Here is an 18326-nt window from a genome sequence, read left to right as displayed (position 1 = left end):
AAACACCATGGCATAGAAGAGCTATTTCACCTTAACAACAATCAACAAACAAATAAATTTAGACTGAAAAGTTTAAAAAGGATTTCAAGAATCAGAAAACTAGGATCTTTCACAGTACTTAAATGGAAACAGTAGAAGCAAGAGATCACTTAAAAGTTACAAAAAAAAAAGAGTACTTAAGACAGTCATTTCCACAAATGTAGTAACACTACACATATCTATGTACCTGTGACATAACTGCCCACACTATGAAGGGACAGGCTTCAAAACCAGCTGGAAGCTCTCATGTAAATCTACGTATTCTTTTGTGTTTTCTCTAAAAACCTCTGCATGGGATTTCTGAAATGAATTTCTATCTTCGCAACAGACCGATACCAATTACTTACTATAAAGAGCTAAACTGCAAAATAAAGGGCTTATGCTCTTGAAGCACTTCTGAATAAAAGTATTTGGGAAAGCTTAGGTGAAAAACTTTTTACAGTTTTGAACCATGGCATCCCTACCATCCAGACAGGAGGCAAACATACTGTCTGTAAGTGAAACATGTAACTACAACCTTCAAACCTACAGACAATATTTGAAATCTTGACCGTTTCAACAGCATAAATATATGTGGGATGCAGTGTTTGGATTCCCTCTAGAGAATCTCAATTTTAAGCTGCAATTAATGAAGGAATGCAATTTTTTAGCAGACATTTAATTTATTAAGAACCAAGCCCACCTATTATGGTCTTTCAGATTATAGTTTGGCTTTAATTTCAGCATTACCCTAACAAGGCAAGAATTAACACTACAGGTATGTCTATACCACCTAACATTATAACTGAAGCTTCCTGACCTCATATGAACTACCTTTCCTTTACACAAAGGTAACTGCTGTTTAATACTCACTTGTGAAATAATTTTCTCCTAAATTTGAAGAAAAGTTATAGTTTAGCAACTCCCTAGAAAAGAAAAATGAAAGCGTAAAAGAGTAAGAATACCCACAAAGTCAGTAGCATTACATGCTGTGACGTACTTCCAAAATTTTATATAGAAAATTAAAATTGTGAAGCAGCAAAAAAAAAAAAAAAATCAATCGTTATCCATAACTTTCTGTTAACAGACCATTTAAAGAAACATTTAAAGAAACAACCAACTACCTCCCCTTCCCCACCTCAGCCCCAAACCCCAACAGAAATGAGGCTGATATGACCTTTTAAATAACTTTTGACATCTCATGCCCAACATTCATTGCCACCCATAGCATAGTACCAAAAGAAGGAACAGCTCTCTGACCAAGAGCTATCAATAATAGGCTAAAAGCAGGCATTCAGGTGGTTAAATTAGAAAGGGCATTTTTTAAAGTCTTATAACGCTAAGCTACTGCCTCAAGTTCCCTAAAAGCAGCACGACCCAAGTAATTGTTCATAGCATTTTTTTTTTCCAAAGGCATTCCCTCACACACACACTTAAATGGGTACAGGCATGCAACTTGTTTTCACCTGCACCATTTATCTGGTTGGTAAGCTTGCAACTCATACTTAACTCTTTTTTTTCCAAAACACACAAACAGCCGCTATCACCTGTTATTTTTAAACGTTCTTAGTTATCAAAGTCCATGAATGCCAATTTTTAATCTCCAGAACAATGACGTTACCAACAAGATCAGAAGAAAGTAACAAAAATAGAACCAGCAAAAAAACAGCATTACCACTGGATTCTGCTGTCATTTTTGGTCAGGACTCAAGAATCAAATAACTCACTTATTACCCGTTTTCATCAACCCAAGTCTAAATCTGGAACAGTATTTTAAAATTTTAGAAGTGCCATTTATTTTCCTTGTTGATGTCCTAATGCTACTACTTGCTTTCACTGTCAGAAAGCTATCATTGTCTAAAGCTACAGCTGTATGACTACAGTGAAAGCTATAGATAGTGGTATCACTACTCTTGTAGTTCATCTGAAAATGTAACATACCATTGAAATAGAAACTCTAGCTCTGGTTTGGTGCAACAGGTTTTCGGAGTGACATGGTAAGTAAAAAAATGCTAAGTGAAAAGATTTTTGTCAATAAAATTTAACACAGTTTGTTAGCAAGTGGAATCTTGCATGAGGCTTTCCAGAAGGCTTAGAGCAATTAACTAATGTCCTGAAAACAGGAAATACATGTAACCACAGCTCTGTCCACAAGCATCTAACAACAGTCACTGGGATGCAGCTGTTAGTACTCTAGCTGCATAAGGGGTGGCTGTACTCTGTAGTCAAGGTACTGAGCAAAAAGGTATGAATCGTTACGTTAGTAATGATGTAATGCAGACTTTGCCTTGAGAAATGTCATCAGCCTAACTGCTAACATGATCAAATGAAAGAAAACTTCCATGCTTCAAGAAAACCATTATGATTTATGTAGCACTGTCTTGCATAGATGGGAGGCAGGCTCAGAGACTAAGCAGTTGCATGACAAAGATGGCAAATCTCAAAGCTGGTGTACAAAAGTAGATCATTGTGTATGGGGGGGTGGGGGGATGGAAACAACTTCAGAAAAAAAGCAGAGCTGAGTCTTCCTGGGAAGCAGACTAAGAACTGAGCCACAGGAATGCCACGGGCCACTCTACTTCAGTTGCAGACAGTGGCAAACAAGCATAAGCCCATTACAGACCCGAAAAGAGGGAGCATCACTCATGGAAGTTAAGAGTTATGCCCACAGGCACAACGCTTTCATTCCCTGGCCTTCCTAGACGAGCCTGGAAGGACATAAGATACCACAGAAAAGAAGTTCACTGCATAAACTGCAATTTTGTGCTGCAAATATTGAATTTGCAGTGGAAGGGAAGGACAAATGAAATAATCCTCTCTTACTACAACAATCTGAGTAGTTGTATTCCAGGAGGACTGCATATGGCAAAGCTCTTGAGAGCTAAAAGATACTGTGCGATTCTCAAATATCCCTCTCTCCTCCTGAAAACTTTGCTGTACCAGTTGTGCACTCAAAACTCCCCCCACAAAGGTGAGCTGGTATCTCATTCATATCCAGGATTCACTTACAACTACTGGCACTCACCTACTCCAGAGGCAACTAACTGGTCAGTTTGTATCTGACAGACGTTTGCAGGTGAGGCAAAAAGCACATACCACTCTGCTCTAAGAGCAATTTGCAATTTAGTGACACTTCAAAACCAAGAAACTGCTACTGTAAGATGCACTTTTTAACCCAATTGTAGCATTGTAAGCCTTCTCCAGCCCATGACCTCCTTTCCTCCACCTACCATCTAGACCGACAGAAGCAAAAAATTATGTATTTCAGAGGCCTATATTTAGAGTGCACAATTAATAGGGTCGTTTATGACCTGAATGTGGGCTACTTCCCAAAATCTTGGGAGATTCCTCCTTCCACTGGTTATAGTAGTTTTAAACTTGTGAGAGAAGATAAGCATGTCACTTCCTGATTCAATTATACGGTCCAAACTACATGCTACCTCAGACCCCACTGCCTACCTGTCTTCTCTACCTTGTTGCAACATCTCCAGAAACACTACTTGGCCACTTACTCTTACTGCGTTCGAAATCGCCCACTACCCATAGTCTACCATTATGCATCTCCCCTTTCTTTCCTCCTCCCATTCCAATCATGTACTTTTAGTTATTTTTCCTTCCAGAAAGTAAATACGAAACTGCTTCCAAAGCCTACACCTGTTATGTATTGCAAAGTCTCACAGGACAGTTTAATTCAGCTCACTGGAAAAAGTTCTGGGTAACTATATCTACAAAGCTTTTGTAGTGGTTCAGATACATTAATAACAGATCTCAACATTTCATTCACTTAGAACACAGAACGCAACTATTTCCCCAAAGATAATGCAGGCTACACACACAGAAATAAAACACTAAATACTTGCATGATGACATCTAAGAAAGCCGTTGATGTACATTCCAAAATATACTGCATATTAAAAAGTGCTATTACCACAATTAATTACGGGGGAGGGTCACACTAATTTGTGTAATAGTTGAAAAGCGTAACAGCAGACTTAAGGAAAAGGTGGAGAATTAGTAATACTAAAAATAAAATTGACTTGAAACTAATTCTTCTAAAATTAGTGTATGTGCCTCCCTCGCACCCACATACTTTCATATCACTAAATGCAAACTTACGACCAGCATCTCACACATCATAACATTTAGATGACAGGGGGCTCAGTGCATGCATTTAAGATAAGGAGAATTGGAAATGCTGCCAGGGGAGCAACGACAGGGGACACAAAAAGAAGAATCTGTTAACTTGCTGGAGAGTTTGGGAAGCCAACATTACACAGGAGCTTTAAGCTCTAGTTTTTCTAAGCAGGCAAAGAAAAAACAACTTGCACAGATCTACAGCTTCATGCAGACATGTAAGCACAACTTCATTGGCACTTCTCTGCAGCACATGCCACTCAGCAATGGAAACTTCACCTCTCATTTCAGCTCAATCACCTGAGCAAGTGCTCTGCTGTAATGTGTCCCAAGGGGTACCCCTTCTCCACAGCTATGGGAACATTCCTTTAAGTTCTACATACAAAGCAAGAGGTCCAACCAGAGGAATAACTATATGCCAAGATTTTTATCCATGTGAAGGAAGAAAACCCAACACTACATTTTTAATGTGCATTCCAAGGAGTAATGCAACTAATTTCTATACTAAGAGCCAAAATTACTCAGGCGTAGCAGCTTATTTTACTTTGTTATCTGACTGTGGAAGGAGAGGCAGTATCATGGTACCTGTCCTACTCATTTAGTGTCTGCTCTTTAATTTCTAATCAAAATGCGAATTTATTCTACTTAAATGAATTACCAATTTGACGAGCAATATTAAGTTACATAAATGTTGCATCATCTGTTGTTTAATAATGTTCTACCTGCCATCTAAGTAACACTAGTCATTTCTGCTACACTGCAAGTTTAATACACAAAGTAGATTTTCCAATGTTTTGTCCAAAGAAAGTTAAAAAACAAGGAAAAAAACATAGCAGCTTATAATTAAAATGTAAGTTGATACAGCAGCTGCAACAGAGTAAAGAACTTATGTAACTTGTGATACACCTTTAATAAAGACAAAAAGCAATAGCTCTGAAAAATGTTTCTTTTCTTAAAAGCTATCACTTGAGAATAGTTTTCATCTAAAGAATATTTCATCCTAACACAAGTTTAATTCTGTGCAGCCACGGTACAGTACAACATTACATAGTTTTTCTCATCATTTGAGATAACAAATAGCAAGATCACATTGACCTGGGCCCTAAATTACACTACTTACAATGAGATTTAAGACTGATCAGAATTTTTCATTCCTTAGAAAACATGAAAGAAACCAAAAACTGAAATTAATACAAACAGCATCACAACAGCACATGAAGGTCAAGCTACAGACCACACTGCTGTTCTACAAAAATCAGCTCTACCATGTTCTGTCTGCTTATACACTAGGGTAAGAAGAAAAAAAATCATACACCTTGGTTCAAACCTAATCCAACTGAGTAACAGGAAAGAGTTCGAACACGTTTTGATCCTGACATTGCACAGAACAGTGCAATGGTGGTAACAGAATAACCTCTGTCAGCATACACCACCTAGGGATTGCCAAGGTAGAAGAAAAGCCAGAACAGCTAGAGCAGCAGACACTACTGTCTAAATGAGATCCAAGTGTGAACATAAACACAAAGAGGTCATTTGAATTTGACAGTACACTCATCCTTAAACCCAGGTACCAATATAAATCCTAGCCTTCAGTAACTGATTTTTTTATTTAGAAAAAGGTACTCGCTGGCAAACAAGGTGCTATGCAAATTTCATGAGAACATACAGGTTAAATCAATTTTAGCAATGGCATGACAAAAACCTGGAAAGGTTCTCAAATACTACAAAAAAATCATGCAAATTAAGTCATTGCATCAGAAGTGTGTTACTTCTCCTTTCCAGCTGTCTGAAGTCTGACAGACCTTAAGCTAGTCATTAATGAATTGCTTTCAATTGTTTGTTCTATATTTGAGTTCTGACTGTGGAAGTGAGAAAGCCCTGAGGAGAAAGTTGTGAAATGACCTGTAGTTTGAATTTGTTTTCCTGTTTCAATCGGTAAATCTGCATATCCATTCACCCACTCCTCTTGAGGCACAGTTTCATGGTGTTAGGAAATTCCTGCCTATCCGCACTGAAAAACCTTTAAAATGAGTTCTAACACGCTGGAAACAGTGCTTCACTATTCAGGAAGCTTCACTCTTATCTCATTGCTTAAAAAAAAAAAACAAACAAGAATTAAAATAATATCCAAATATCAACAAGCATTCTCTAGAAGATCCCTGCCACTTGTCTGGACAATCTAAAATATCTTTGATCACTAAATATAAAAACTGAAGCAGCACAGTCAGGCAAAACCCATGGAGAACTTTGTGGAGGGGTCAGGTGGTGTTGTTAGGCCTTCTCAAGCAGCACAGTAGTCCTAAACTACTCTTCAGCTCCACAGGTGCCCTGTGCTCCCTGAATTCAGAGAGCTTTTTGTGCAAAATAAGCACTCTTGCCCATTTTCACTTTCATCTAGAAATCATAACAAAAATCACCTCTTCCATCACTCTCTGCAACTGAGCAGCAAAATACTGGTCTAAAGTGGAGGGCATAAACTACTCCATTCTTTCACACTACCAAGGACTTAGCTTAATTAGCAATTAAAACTAAGTAGTACAAAAGATTCCTTTCTCACTGGATATAATGGAGTCATCACTGTTCTCAGATTTTTGGCCATGACACAACCAAGCTTGAAGTTTGCAACTGGCATTACAGGAAAACATCCTACCATCCAACAGCAAGAAACAAGCTGCCACAGGGGAAGAAACTCAACTAATAAATAAAAAAAAATAAAAAAAAGAAAAACAATTTAAGATGTCAGCACTGTTACTGACAGGGAATAAACAGATTGTGATATTCCAATTCCAGCTTTTTCCTCATACAGTTTGGAAAACTTCTACATTCCCCGATTAACTGAAAACAATATTCAAGATTAGGCATCACAGTCCTACACAACAATTATATCCCTATGGTGCACAATTATCTTGGGAATCCTTACACAACCTTCCAAAATTTGGCCAACTCTCCCAAGTACATTCACCTCCCCTACAGCAGATTTCTATACTACAATAGTTTCTTGCCATGTTTTCCAATTTTTTTTCTTAAAAAGCCTCACCTTCCCAGATCCCTTTCAACCACTGATACGTCTTTTGAATTATTTATATGAAATAAACTTTCTAAAATGTCTTATATTGAGACTACACATAGAAAAGATTCCCAGCAAGACAGTGAAGATGGGCAATGCATAACTAATCTCAGAAAACGGACAAATCAAATATATTTAACATACAAACTTGTAAGTCAGAGCCCTTTTCAGGTTGAAAATGACACCTTATTCTGCTCATTACTTAACATGGCCCCGATGGTCTTTGTGATCTCATCTAACACAGGCAATAGGAATTAACTCTGCTATAAGCATAAACATCTCTAAATCCTCCCCACATATAATTAGAAGAGGCATTAGAGCCATTTCAACAATTAATTTCCTCCACATAGTGACCACAGTTAAGTTCTTGTAGTGGAGGGCTTTCATAATTTGTGAATTAAATAACACGCACTCCTATGCTAAAGGTATATTCGAGGATTTTCATAGATACCAGAAGAGGTTGACTCAGACATGTATCTCTTACACTGCCTAATGCTTGAAGTTTTGTTTTCATGCACAACATTTCATTTCCCCACCTCTTAAGGAGTAGAAGGTTGTGTACTGTTCTGATTCAAAAGTAGCTGAACGGTTTCTAACTAGGGATTCCTTTTCTAGAATTGTAAGTAGTAAAAGCTATAGTCACCCTTTCCTTTGAATTCAGAAAGGAATAAACACTCATTTCTTTTTAAAAATAAGCAAAAAAAAACGTTTAAGAAGCAAACAAGACCCTTAAAACTAATATGCTGATCTTTTTAACAGGTAAGACTTGAAGTTGGATAGTCCTTAATGAGCTGTGTAGTCTCCCATCTTAGAAAATTTATAACGTTCAGGCATTAATGAAATCAGACGTAAAGGCTCTGCCCTTCCAACCATTAAAATTCAGGAGAGGCTGAAAACAGTCAGAAAATAACATGTTTCTGTGCACCACACCAGAGACTAAGAACACAAAGTTTTAAGAACCATGGTGTGCATCATCTACCTTTATTTACTATATTTGTAACATGCCCAGAAGGTCCATTAAAGTTTATCAACCAATGTACTCCATTTTTTTCTTTCTTTATTCTTCCCAATATAATTCCACTTTTTCCTTCCTAACAGAGATTGCTTATGACATGCTTTATGATGTTACATAATGGATGTTCTCCATTTTTCTTATCCTTCCACTTTATCTCAGACTCTTTCTACACTTCGTTGCATTAAACTATACCATCACATTCTCTACATCAGCATCATTCTCTGTCACACAGGCTTTCAATTCCATGCTTTAAACTATTTCTTTGCCTTTCAGTATATCCACCTACATCTTCCATACCTTCTCAGCTTTCTACATCCTTCAAATCTAAAGACAACAAAATATGACATGAGAACACACGTGACAGTTCTTGGCCTTCATTTTCACCTTGAGGGAGGAGCAGAAGCAGTAAATTTCTTTACCCCTCCCCTTCTGGGAGGGAGGCAAGAAGGGTAAAGAAGGAAAAGGGAAGCAGTAGTTGAAGATACAACTATAGATAATGCAGCCACTGGTCCTAATTAAAGCAGCAGCTTCCACAACCATGCCTTAATTTTATTAACATTCAAAAATGCACAGGCACTACTCTATTCAGAACTTATAAGTCTTAATAAGCTCTTTCAGACAACTCTTACTAAGCTTGTCCACATCCTCCACAAAGCCTCCTCAATTCCTATTTACCTTGTTCTTAAAAGCATTTGAGGCAGGGACTAGCACCACAGTTAGATAGTATCCAGCAACAAGACTTCGGTAGGTGCTGGAAAGAAGCTGCTACTCTCCCTGCCCCCGTTTTGTCTGCATCAGTGTCACTCAGTTCTTTGGCTTCCCACTCTTCCTCACATTTAATGAAGAAGTATCCTTCTTCAACCTTCCTCCACTTCCTTTAACTGAAAATCTCTTCCTTTTATTACAATTCTGAAAAACCTTCCCAGAAGACTGTTTCCTTTCTCCTCTTCCCCCTGACCAAACAGAGGCCTGATTTTCAGTAGGCACAGGTCCAAACATAATTCATGAAGTACTCAACCTAGGTCCTTCAACATCTTTCCTCCACCCAGAGCCATGTCCACAATGACATAAAACAGCTTCGTAACAGTAACTTCAGTTTTCCTCTACAGTCCATTTTTTAATCTATTCCAGCATTCTCTACAAAAAAAAAAAAAAAAGAGACCTACTGCCTCTACTTTAAAAGCCACTGCGCTGGATCTATGGACTAATGCTTAAAATGATATCCTGAAACTGTTCAAAATTTTTAAATTCTCAAAATGCAAGCAGAAATTTAATCAAAAGCACATTCACAATTCAATCTGCTTTAGGCTTTAATAACCAATCTATAATGAGAAGTGAATCATAATCCTCAAAACACCACTGTGCAAAAAGGAAATGACTTTAAGCCATTTTAACAAACAACAATTAATTTAACAACTTACCACAAAGGAAATTCATATGTAGACATATAGCATTCTGGTTGTAATTCATAACACACTTCTAGTTACTCCCTTTACAAAACTATAAATGAGTTCTTAATTCTACATCTTAATTAAACAAGCTCCTTCTGTGAATGCTACATAGTCAATGCAAGAACCATAGGGGAAGCTATTTTGTCAAAACAGCTCTGATGGTAAACCATGCATCCCCTCACACTCTTAAAGTGAAAGTAGCTGAGAAAGAATAATGTTCAGCTCCCAAGGCCACTTAAAGGGCTTTCTGTTCATTAACTCAGTATTTTATTTACATAAAGAATACTTTGCTGTCATTCTTTAGGTACAAAGAATAGTATTCAGTATCAAGAATAATACCTGATACACTGCAACATGTTGACAAACAGAGGCTCATTTTAAAAATGTACCATTCAACAAACCTTACTGGGTTCACAAGCAAACTATCAAATGGCACATCCTACTTTTGTCAGTATCAATAGAACTAGTCTTGAAAGCAAGATTTGAACAGACTAGTCTTGAAACAGGCCTGCCTCGAAAACAGCCTTTCCACAAGACAAATTATAACTACTATAGCTATTTCTTCAATGTGCCTATCTGTAAATCACACGATATCATGATATTTAATTATCTTATTTTACAGAGCTTCTCTGGTCCAAGAAACTAAGATTAGACAAACACAGTTGCTCTCTTTCCTCCTAACAAAAATGTTCTGTAAAGTATCAAATTATCTTTTCAGGTACACCTACACAAATCCTAGCAGCCTTCTGCACAGCTCCATACAGAACTACATCCTTCAAATTTGTGTTTTTAACTGCAAAATAGTATTCTGCTAATGAACAAGATTAACATTGTTAACATTTGTAACAAAAACAATCAACTGGTGTCTATGATGAGACCTGAAGTTTAAGGACCACCACTTCCATTTTTAATTGTCAAGACATACTATTCAAATGTTATACTTCAAGTGCCACAGCTGCAGAACCTTGCCAAGAAGTGAGATTAAAACAAGTAGTAACTTACATGAGTTGTACGTATAAGACACAAGATAGCTGTGAAACTAGAGGACTGAAGTTGCATACATATCCCTACATGCATTCTGAAAGAGCACGACAATGGATTAGCTTCTGGAATTATCTGAACTACTACTAAAACCATCCACCTAGCTCAGATATTTGCTCACCTCAGACTCGCAGCCTTAATTTCTGCAGAAGCTGGCCTAAGCTCTTTCCAGCAGTAACTAGCTTTTGCACAACTATTTTAGCATTTTTAAGACTACAAATACACACACTTCCTTTCCAGTCTGCTGGAAGAATCCCTTCCATTACTCAAAAATTGTATCAGCTGAGGGCCAAACAGAGCAATATTTGCTCACTAAAAAAAGAGATAAACCTGAAGTTTAACTTATGAACATTTAAAGCTGGAAACCAAAGCTCAACTTCTCCACAGAACATAAGTTTGCCTAATCCTCAGTGGGACAAAGAGCAACAGTAGGCTACAGCATATTATTGTGGCACTGGGAAGTTTTGTGACAAATCTTGATCAGTACAAAATCACTTTATAGCCACAAATATTTTCCATCACTCTCATTAACTTTGTATCATCTTACTAAAGTAATGAAAGCAAATGGTTCTACATGCACCGTTATCCAAGTATAAAATATCTACTCTTCTCTAAAATGGCATAACAAACATATGGCATAGCTTTTAGATAATGCTTTCAACACTTCAGATGGTATCAGCACTGGCAGACAAATCTTACCTCTATAATTACCAAGTCCACTCAACCCACTACAGCGAAAAGCCATAAAGGCTGGCAAGAGGCAGAGCACCATCCTTTACACCAGCAGAGAGCACATGTGAATACTAGTTACAGAGAAAAGCTTCAGATTGTTTATTTCTCCTTCATGTACAGTACCAGAGGTCAGCTGTGTAGAAATTTGAAAGCTAGAGTCCACAAGTACTGTGATCCACAAACAGATTAACAGAAGATAAATTACCAGAGTGTAACTGAAGGAAAAAAATTGTGTCCCACCCTTGCACGTGTTTTTTTCACACTTACAAGAACTTAAAGATTTATCCGAACCTGTATTTCTCAGCAGCTAAAATACAATAAGATTCCTCCTTCATCCCAAATTACTGCCTGCCTTGTCTGTTCGATTAAGTCAGTAGGGCACAAATTATCTTAAGTCTATGCAAACATATCACTTGAAGACCACTTCAGACTCCTGAGTCAGTAGACCAGTACTTAAAAGCTACAACACATAACATTTGTTCCACAAAAAAGACAAAAAACTACTATAACAAAGAAAAATCTTACTGTATTCCCTAATACTCTGCTAATGCCAAACAAAGCTTTCTGCAATGCAAATATGAATATGCCAGCTGTCCTGCAATCTTAACTACACTTCTACAAAAGCACATTGTTTGTATAGATGAGGTTCATCCTTGCCTTTTCACCAACATATTAAAATGACAACTGTAAGATTTCTGATTTCAATTTTCTTACCTTACAACACAGCACTTTAACCTTCAGAAACATACAAAATATTCAAGAATGTGTTTTCAGAAATAAAATGTACTATTTTAAAGAAACAGGCCTTGAACACTAGCTTTGAAAGTATCAAAACATGCCAAATATCTCACACCTAAACAAAAAGTACCACGTCATGCCCATGTGATAAAAAAGTTGGTTTTAATACCAGGCGAAGGACAATCATCACAAATCTATAACTAAGTTTTTAAGTACCAGGACAGAAAAAAAAGTATAAACATGATACAATCATGAACTACAGAATGTGTCATCCATTACATCTTAACTTGATCCTAAAAAACCCAACCCTTTTAACAAAACCTGAATTGCATACAGAAAAATACTGATCTTGAAAAAGGCTACATCAGTCCAAATTTATCCAATAAACACACTTAACACTTTTATTTCAATGTTCTCCACTTTCAGACACTTTCAAAAAAAAGCTAGAACGTTTCCCCGTAACACAATTTACAAAATTTTAACCAATTCCAACTTGTTCCACATAAACAGAAAATATGCCAGATAATAAACAAATAATAAGAAATGCAGAATGCATTTAAATAAACATGAAGAACAGCTCATATAAATTTACAGAAACTGGAGATGCTGCCCATTTCCTGAAATGCTTTACAAATGTCTCATGGTGCCAATTCCCAGTTTCTCAGTTCCCAGCACTGCCATTCCATAAGGCAAGCACTGTAATTCTTTTAAAGCAATGTTTCTTTATTTTGATGAAAATAAATTAAGCTGAAATATCTCCAAAGTTATTAAGAGAAAAACTTTAATACACCTACACTATGCTGCTAAAATATTTTCCTACATAAGTATTTTTCAAGCAGTCTGTTATAATTAAAACTGAGGATATTTAATTGTAGATTAGTAGAAAATTAACATTAATGTCAATACTAAAGGGACGCAGACAATATATATTAATTCACACTGTCAGGAGCTATTTTTAAACAAGCAACACCTACAGTTATAAGAAAGATGAAAGAATACTGTCACTGTGTTCTAGTTTGTATGCTTAATAAAAGCAAAGAATCACCTTGTTAATTTTATCAACACACATGGCCTTCACACAAAGGAAATATCATTTTTTAAATCAGCTGGAAAACAAAAGGGCTGGAAAACCACAAGAGGTAACACGGAGACAAAAACCTGGTGTACTGCATGGAACTACTTCATCTCTTTAAACTGACTTCAACATCAATAGTTCTAAATGGAAAAATGCTTCAAATTTTGTCTACAGGATATGACAAACTGATTAAACTCATTGAGTAGAAATTAACAAACATCTTACACCAAATACATTAGACCAGCTACATCAATGTAAATCTGTACAGAAGCCGAATAATTACATAGCTTATGAAATGAAGGTCCCCCACTGAAACAAAGGGAAGGAGGGAAGGAGGGAAGGAGGGAAGGAGGGAAGGAGGGAAGGAGGGAAGGAGGGAAGGAGGGAAGGAGGGAAGGAGGGAAGGAGGGAAGGAGGGAAGGAGGGAAGGAGGGAAGGAGGGAAGGAGGGAAGGAGGGAAGGAGGGAAGGCTTTGCAGTTCACTTCCAATACAAGGGATGTCCTCATCCCCAATCCCCCCCCCGCCTCCCCACCCCCGAAGTAATCTTTAAGCTTCACCTCCTGTGAGAGGGTTTTCCCAGGAAAGAGGTGTAACAGCAGCGACTTGAGGTTTGTTTCGGGTTTGTGGGTTTTTTTCCTCCTTCACATCAATGTTCTTCACAACTACAGAAGCCTATCAGTAAGCACTTTCTCTTATACAAGACTAGCTACACTGGATTTTCAGCTTTTGAACCAGTTTGAACAGTGACCCCTTCTTTCAATTTCCCCCTCCTCTGCCCTAAAAACCACACTAGCTGCAATCTATGATTTCCAAGCTCCTTTTCATCAAAAAAAAAAAAACCAAAATTTTTGACAACAGAAAATTTTATTCCTCTGTCACACACACTAACAGCATGTACACGGTTACAGTAAAGTTTGATTTCTTCTAGCTTATCACATATCAAATACATCAGGCAACAATACAATACCCCTGGCCTTTAGTATGTAACTTTCATAACTCGTAAAACTGTATAGATCCAGTGTCTTATCTGTGCTTTTCATTTGCTACACCCAGCAGTGGGACTCAAGTTTAGTTCACAATACTACAGCTATAAACCCTACAAAGCGAAACTACGGAGGATTGCAGACCTGGAGCACAAACCCCACAACTATGTTGAAACTTCAGACACAAATCTTCCTCCATCACTGAAAAAGATCCCAGATTTCTTCGTATTAAACACTGTCAAGGTGTGCCTTCATCACGCAAGAGTTCCCACTGCAAAGGCTTCATGAAATCTCTTGGTCAGCCTGCGAGTTGTTTGAGCCAATGCATTGCCTCCTGCCAAGAGAGCTCCAGTAAATCAAGAGCAGCACCTCCTAATATTGAAACAGCAAATTTAAGTCTACAGCAAAATCCTGCTGCTGCACAAGTGCCTGTGTGGAAAACAGCGCAGTTTCTTCAACACTTGCAAGCCAGGACCTCACAGTCCCCCAAGTCAGTATCCTCAGACAACTATTCCTACCACCTGAACCACAGCTAAGGAGGGAACACTGCCAGGCACTGACAGAAAAGACTCGGCTACATGCCTGTCTTTTTAAAAGGTTCAATAGCCGGTGTACTATTCTCACAACAAGGGAGGTACCGATAAATTTTCCCCTTTGTGAAGGATTCCTCTGGAAACATGACTCAATGGTTCTCCTTACCTGCTGTACTTCCACATAAATCTCACATTACTTTATAACACACTGGCTTGTAGATTCTGAAATCACTCTATTAGGATTTCATAATTATGGAGTCTCGGTCTTTGTTAGCTGTTGTTGCTCCATGCACAAAAGGAAAGACTTTGTTACTATCATTGTAAAGCCTACTACTTAAATGCACATCTACAGGGCCACACTTTCTACAGCAAAAATAACTGTTACATGGAATTAAAACTATCTGCTACATTAATTACTCTAAACCTTTTTGTAGAGCACAGACTGTATGAAGCTACACACAGAGAAAAGGAATTAAGTCACAAACATACTAAAAATAACAAATTCTTACATATCAATCACAGTAATTAAAGCATAAGCAAATTCCCTGAAAGTAAAAAGCACAAAGAAAACTGAACCAGGTTCAAGACAACACATCCCTCTCAAACATCTCTGTACTGAACAGTCACATTTTAATTTTTCTACTTCCTTAACAATCTACTTTTCTCACAGACAAGTTTTACTAAGAATATGCTTCATGGGTCAGTGTGCAGTTCATGAATGTCCAAAACACTGTCAGAAAACTGAGGTGAAATAGCAGAATATTTGGTTGGTGTTTTATTTACTTTTTTTTTTAGTATTTGCTGCATAGATTCATGGATTGATACAGCAGGAGAACAAACAAGGATATTTCTAGAAATATACCCCAAAGCTATCAAAATGCCCTGTGACTTCAGCCATCTCAGACTGTATATACTAAAAATTTAATCGACTAGCATAAAAAAGAAAATGCCCTATACGCACGAAAGGGCTCAAAGCTCAAACAGTATGGTGAATTGCTGTCAGCATTACTTAATTTTGCAGTATGCAAAATAAAACTTAACCTAGTGATGTTACGTGACAGATGATCTAACCACATATGATGCTTTTATTTTCTATCCAGCATCCTTAAGCTCTGTCCTAAATATGATTCTCTTCAATATTGTCGACGGCCTCAACAACATTCACAGAGCAGACATTAATTCTGGTCCACTAACAGTTAACGTACATTATTTAACCAGCCTGGCATGTCCCTCCCCTACCTTTTTGATTTATTGGAAGAAGTACCTTTATAAATAACCCTGAAAATCAAAAGCAAACCGCGAGATGTTTTTAAACACAAGCACAAAGAAAAGTGTACTTGCTTTTCTTTCCATCCTTCCTCCCCCTTCCCCTGCGTCCTGACATTGAGCTTTTCCAATCTTGCCAGAAATAAACATCCAAACGAAAGAAAGGGCCTGGGCCACCGAATTCAACACGCTTTAGAGTTAGGTCTTCCAGATCTCCCGAGACCGGCGACAGAAAGAAATTCTCCACGCGAAAACGTCAGCCTCCAGCACGGGCACAACAATAGGATGAACGAAGTGTCAAACGCAACGCTACTGACGGGAACACGCCGGGAAGCGGGAGTGAGAAGCGCACGGTCCCCTCGCTCGCCCCGTGTCTATTTTTTAACACCAGCTCGACTCATCCCGCTGCGGGGACGCATCCCCCGAGCCGAGGCTCGTAGCGCGGCCGGCGGGCACCCGGCCCGCTCAGCCTTTGTCAGCCGCTCCGGGGCGGGCGGCACAACGTGCTACAGGTTGATAAGGGCGCCGCGATGGCCCCGAAAGCGCCCAGGAAGAACTTGGAACGCGCGGGGCGACTTTTCCCCGCGCTGCCCGGGGGCTCCTGCGCTACTGGTGTTTGTTTCGTGTTTACCTCCCCCCCTTCCCTTTCTCCTCCCTGTCCGGCCATCTTGGGCCGACAGGAGCAGCCATTACTTAACTAAATGACAGGGCCAACAACTTTTCACGGCAACAAACACCTCTCTGGGGAGGCCGGGCGGGCCGCCGCGCTCCCTGGCGAGCTGGGTAGCGCCGGGAGGGGAGGGAAGGGAGGAGGGACGGGGCCGCTCAGCGGGGCCGGCGTAGTAAACAAGTCTCCGGGGCTGCGGGAGCCGCTCGGAGTCCCCGTGTGTGTGTCCCGTGTCCCCGTCCGTCCCCCCTCCGCTCCGGTTCAGCCCCGCCGCCCGCTCATGCCTCCGGGCAGGGCGCGCGCCGCCCTGGCCCCTGCCGCGCGCGCGGGGCCAAAATCACGAGGGAGGGGTCCGGGGCGAGGCCAACGTCAGCAGCAGCGGCGGCGCCGCGCGCGCGCGCCCTCCCCCCACCCCACCCCGCCGCCTCCTCCTTTACCCCCCCCCCCCCCCCCGCGCGCGCGCCCCCCCCCCCCCCCTCGCAACTGCCCTCGCCGTTGCCCCCGCTTCCCCCCCCAGCTCTCGGCCCCGGAGGGTCCGATCCCGCGGCCGAAGTGTCCGAGCCCTTCGCCTTGTGCGGGGATGGATTGGGGGGGCGGGGGGTGCGGATGTGGCACCCAGCGTGCCCCCTCCCAGCCCCAGGCTGGATGGGGCCTCGAGCAGCCCCGGTGTAGCGGGAAGCGTCCCTGCCCGTAGCGAAGAGCGGGGGGGATTGGCACTGGATGGGCTTTCACGGTCCCTTCCGACCCGAACCGCGAGCAGTGCGTGCGGGACGGCGGGGAGGGGGCGGCAGGGATGCCCCCCCCCAACACACACACACCCCGCTACCCCCGGAGCTTACCTTTAACAGCAAGGCCTTCGTTCTGGCGCCATCTTCATGAAGCCTCAGAAATCCAAAGAGCCGGCTGCGGAGGGGAGAGAGGAGAGAGCGCGGTGTTAAGAGCGGGCCCCGCTCGGGCGGGCTCGCTCCCGGCGGGCCGGCCCCGCACACGGGGCTCGGGAGGCGGGGGGCGCGGCGGGAGCGCGGCCCGGGGCGCGGAGCGGGGGCGGCGGTACCTGTCGAGGCCGGAGAGGGCTTCTCTCTCTTCGGCTGTCAAGCTGGCGAAGTCCTCCTCGCTCTGGCCGCTCGCTTTCCCCGCCGCCATTTTCTTTTCCTCATCACCGAAAGGAGCGGCAGAGGCGGCGGCGGCGAGCGACACTCCGCACGATTTCATGGAAACGCAGCGTAATTAAAACTCGCGATCGCAACACCCCCCCCCCCCCCGTGCGCGCCCCCAACACCCCCCAGCGCCGGGCGGGGCGGGGTGCCCGGCGCGCACACACACCACAACTTTTATTACAACAACAACAGCCGGCAGGGAGGGGGAGGGAGGGAGGGAGGGGAGAGGGAGGGAGGCGGGGGAAGCCCCGCTGCTCGGAGGAGGAGGAGGGAGGGAGGGACGGACGGGGGAGGGAGGGAGCCCCAGTGCTGGAGGCTTGGCGCGGGGGGAGGAGGGAAGGAAACCCGGTGCTGGAGATTAGGGAGGAGAACTGCTGGAGACTCCGGGGAAGAGGGGAAGGGAAGGAGTCCCAGTGCTGGAGATTCGGGAGGAGAGAGGGAACCTCAC

General features: G+C 41.2%; 1 protein-coding gene across 10 annotated transcripts in view; it reads right to left on the bottom strand.

The window, feature by feature from the left end:
- The window catches only part of KDM6A (lysine demethylase 6A), a 151590-nt gene extending 133620 nt beyond the window's left edge, over positions 1–17970 (bottom strand). For all 10 annotated transcript variants that reach the window (XR_008448274.1, XM_054056929.1, XM_054056926.1 and 7 more), the window contains exons 1-2: positions 17776–17970; positions 17561–17624 (exon numbers count right to left, since the gene is read on the bottom strand). Coding sequence is in view for 9 of the 10 variants with exons in the window: in XM_054056929.1 (XP_053912904.1) it covers positions 17561–17624; positions 17776–17933 (222 nt within the window). In the remaining variant the exon portion in view is untranslated. The remainder of the gene's footprint in view (positions 1–17560; positions 17625–17775) is intronic.
- Positions 17971–18326: the final 356 nt, after the last annotated feature.

This window comes from Cuculus canorus, chromosome 1 (genome assembly GCF_017976375.1).
Source record: "Cuculus canorus isolate bCucCan1 chromosome 1, bCucCan1.pri, whole genome shotgun sequence".
In the NCBI taxonomy this organism is placed as follows: domain Eukaryota; kingdom Metazoa; phylum Chordata; class Aves; order Cuculiformes; family Cuculidae; genus Cuculus; species Cuculus canorus.
Note: the sequence above shows the minus strand (reverse complement) of the source record. Positions and strands in the feature narration are given on the sequence as shown.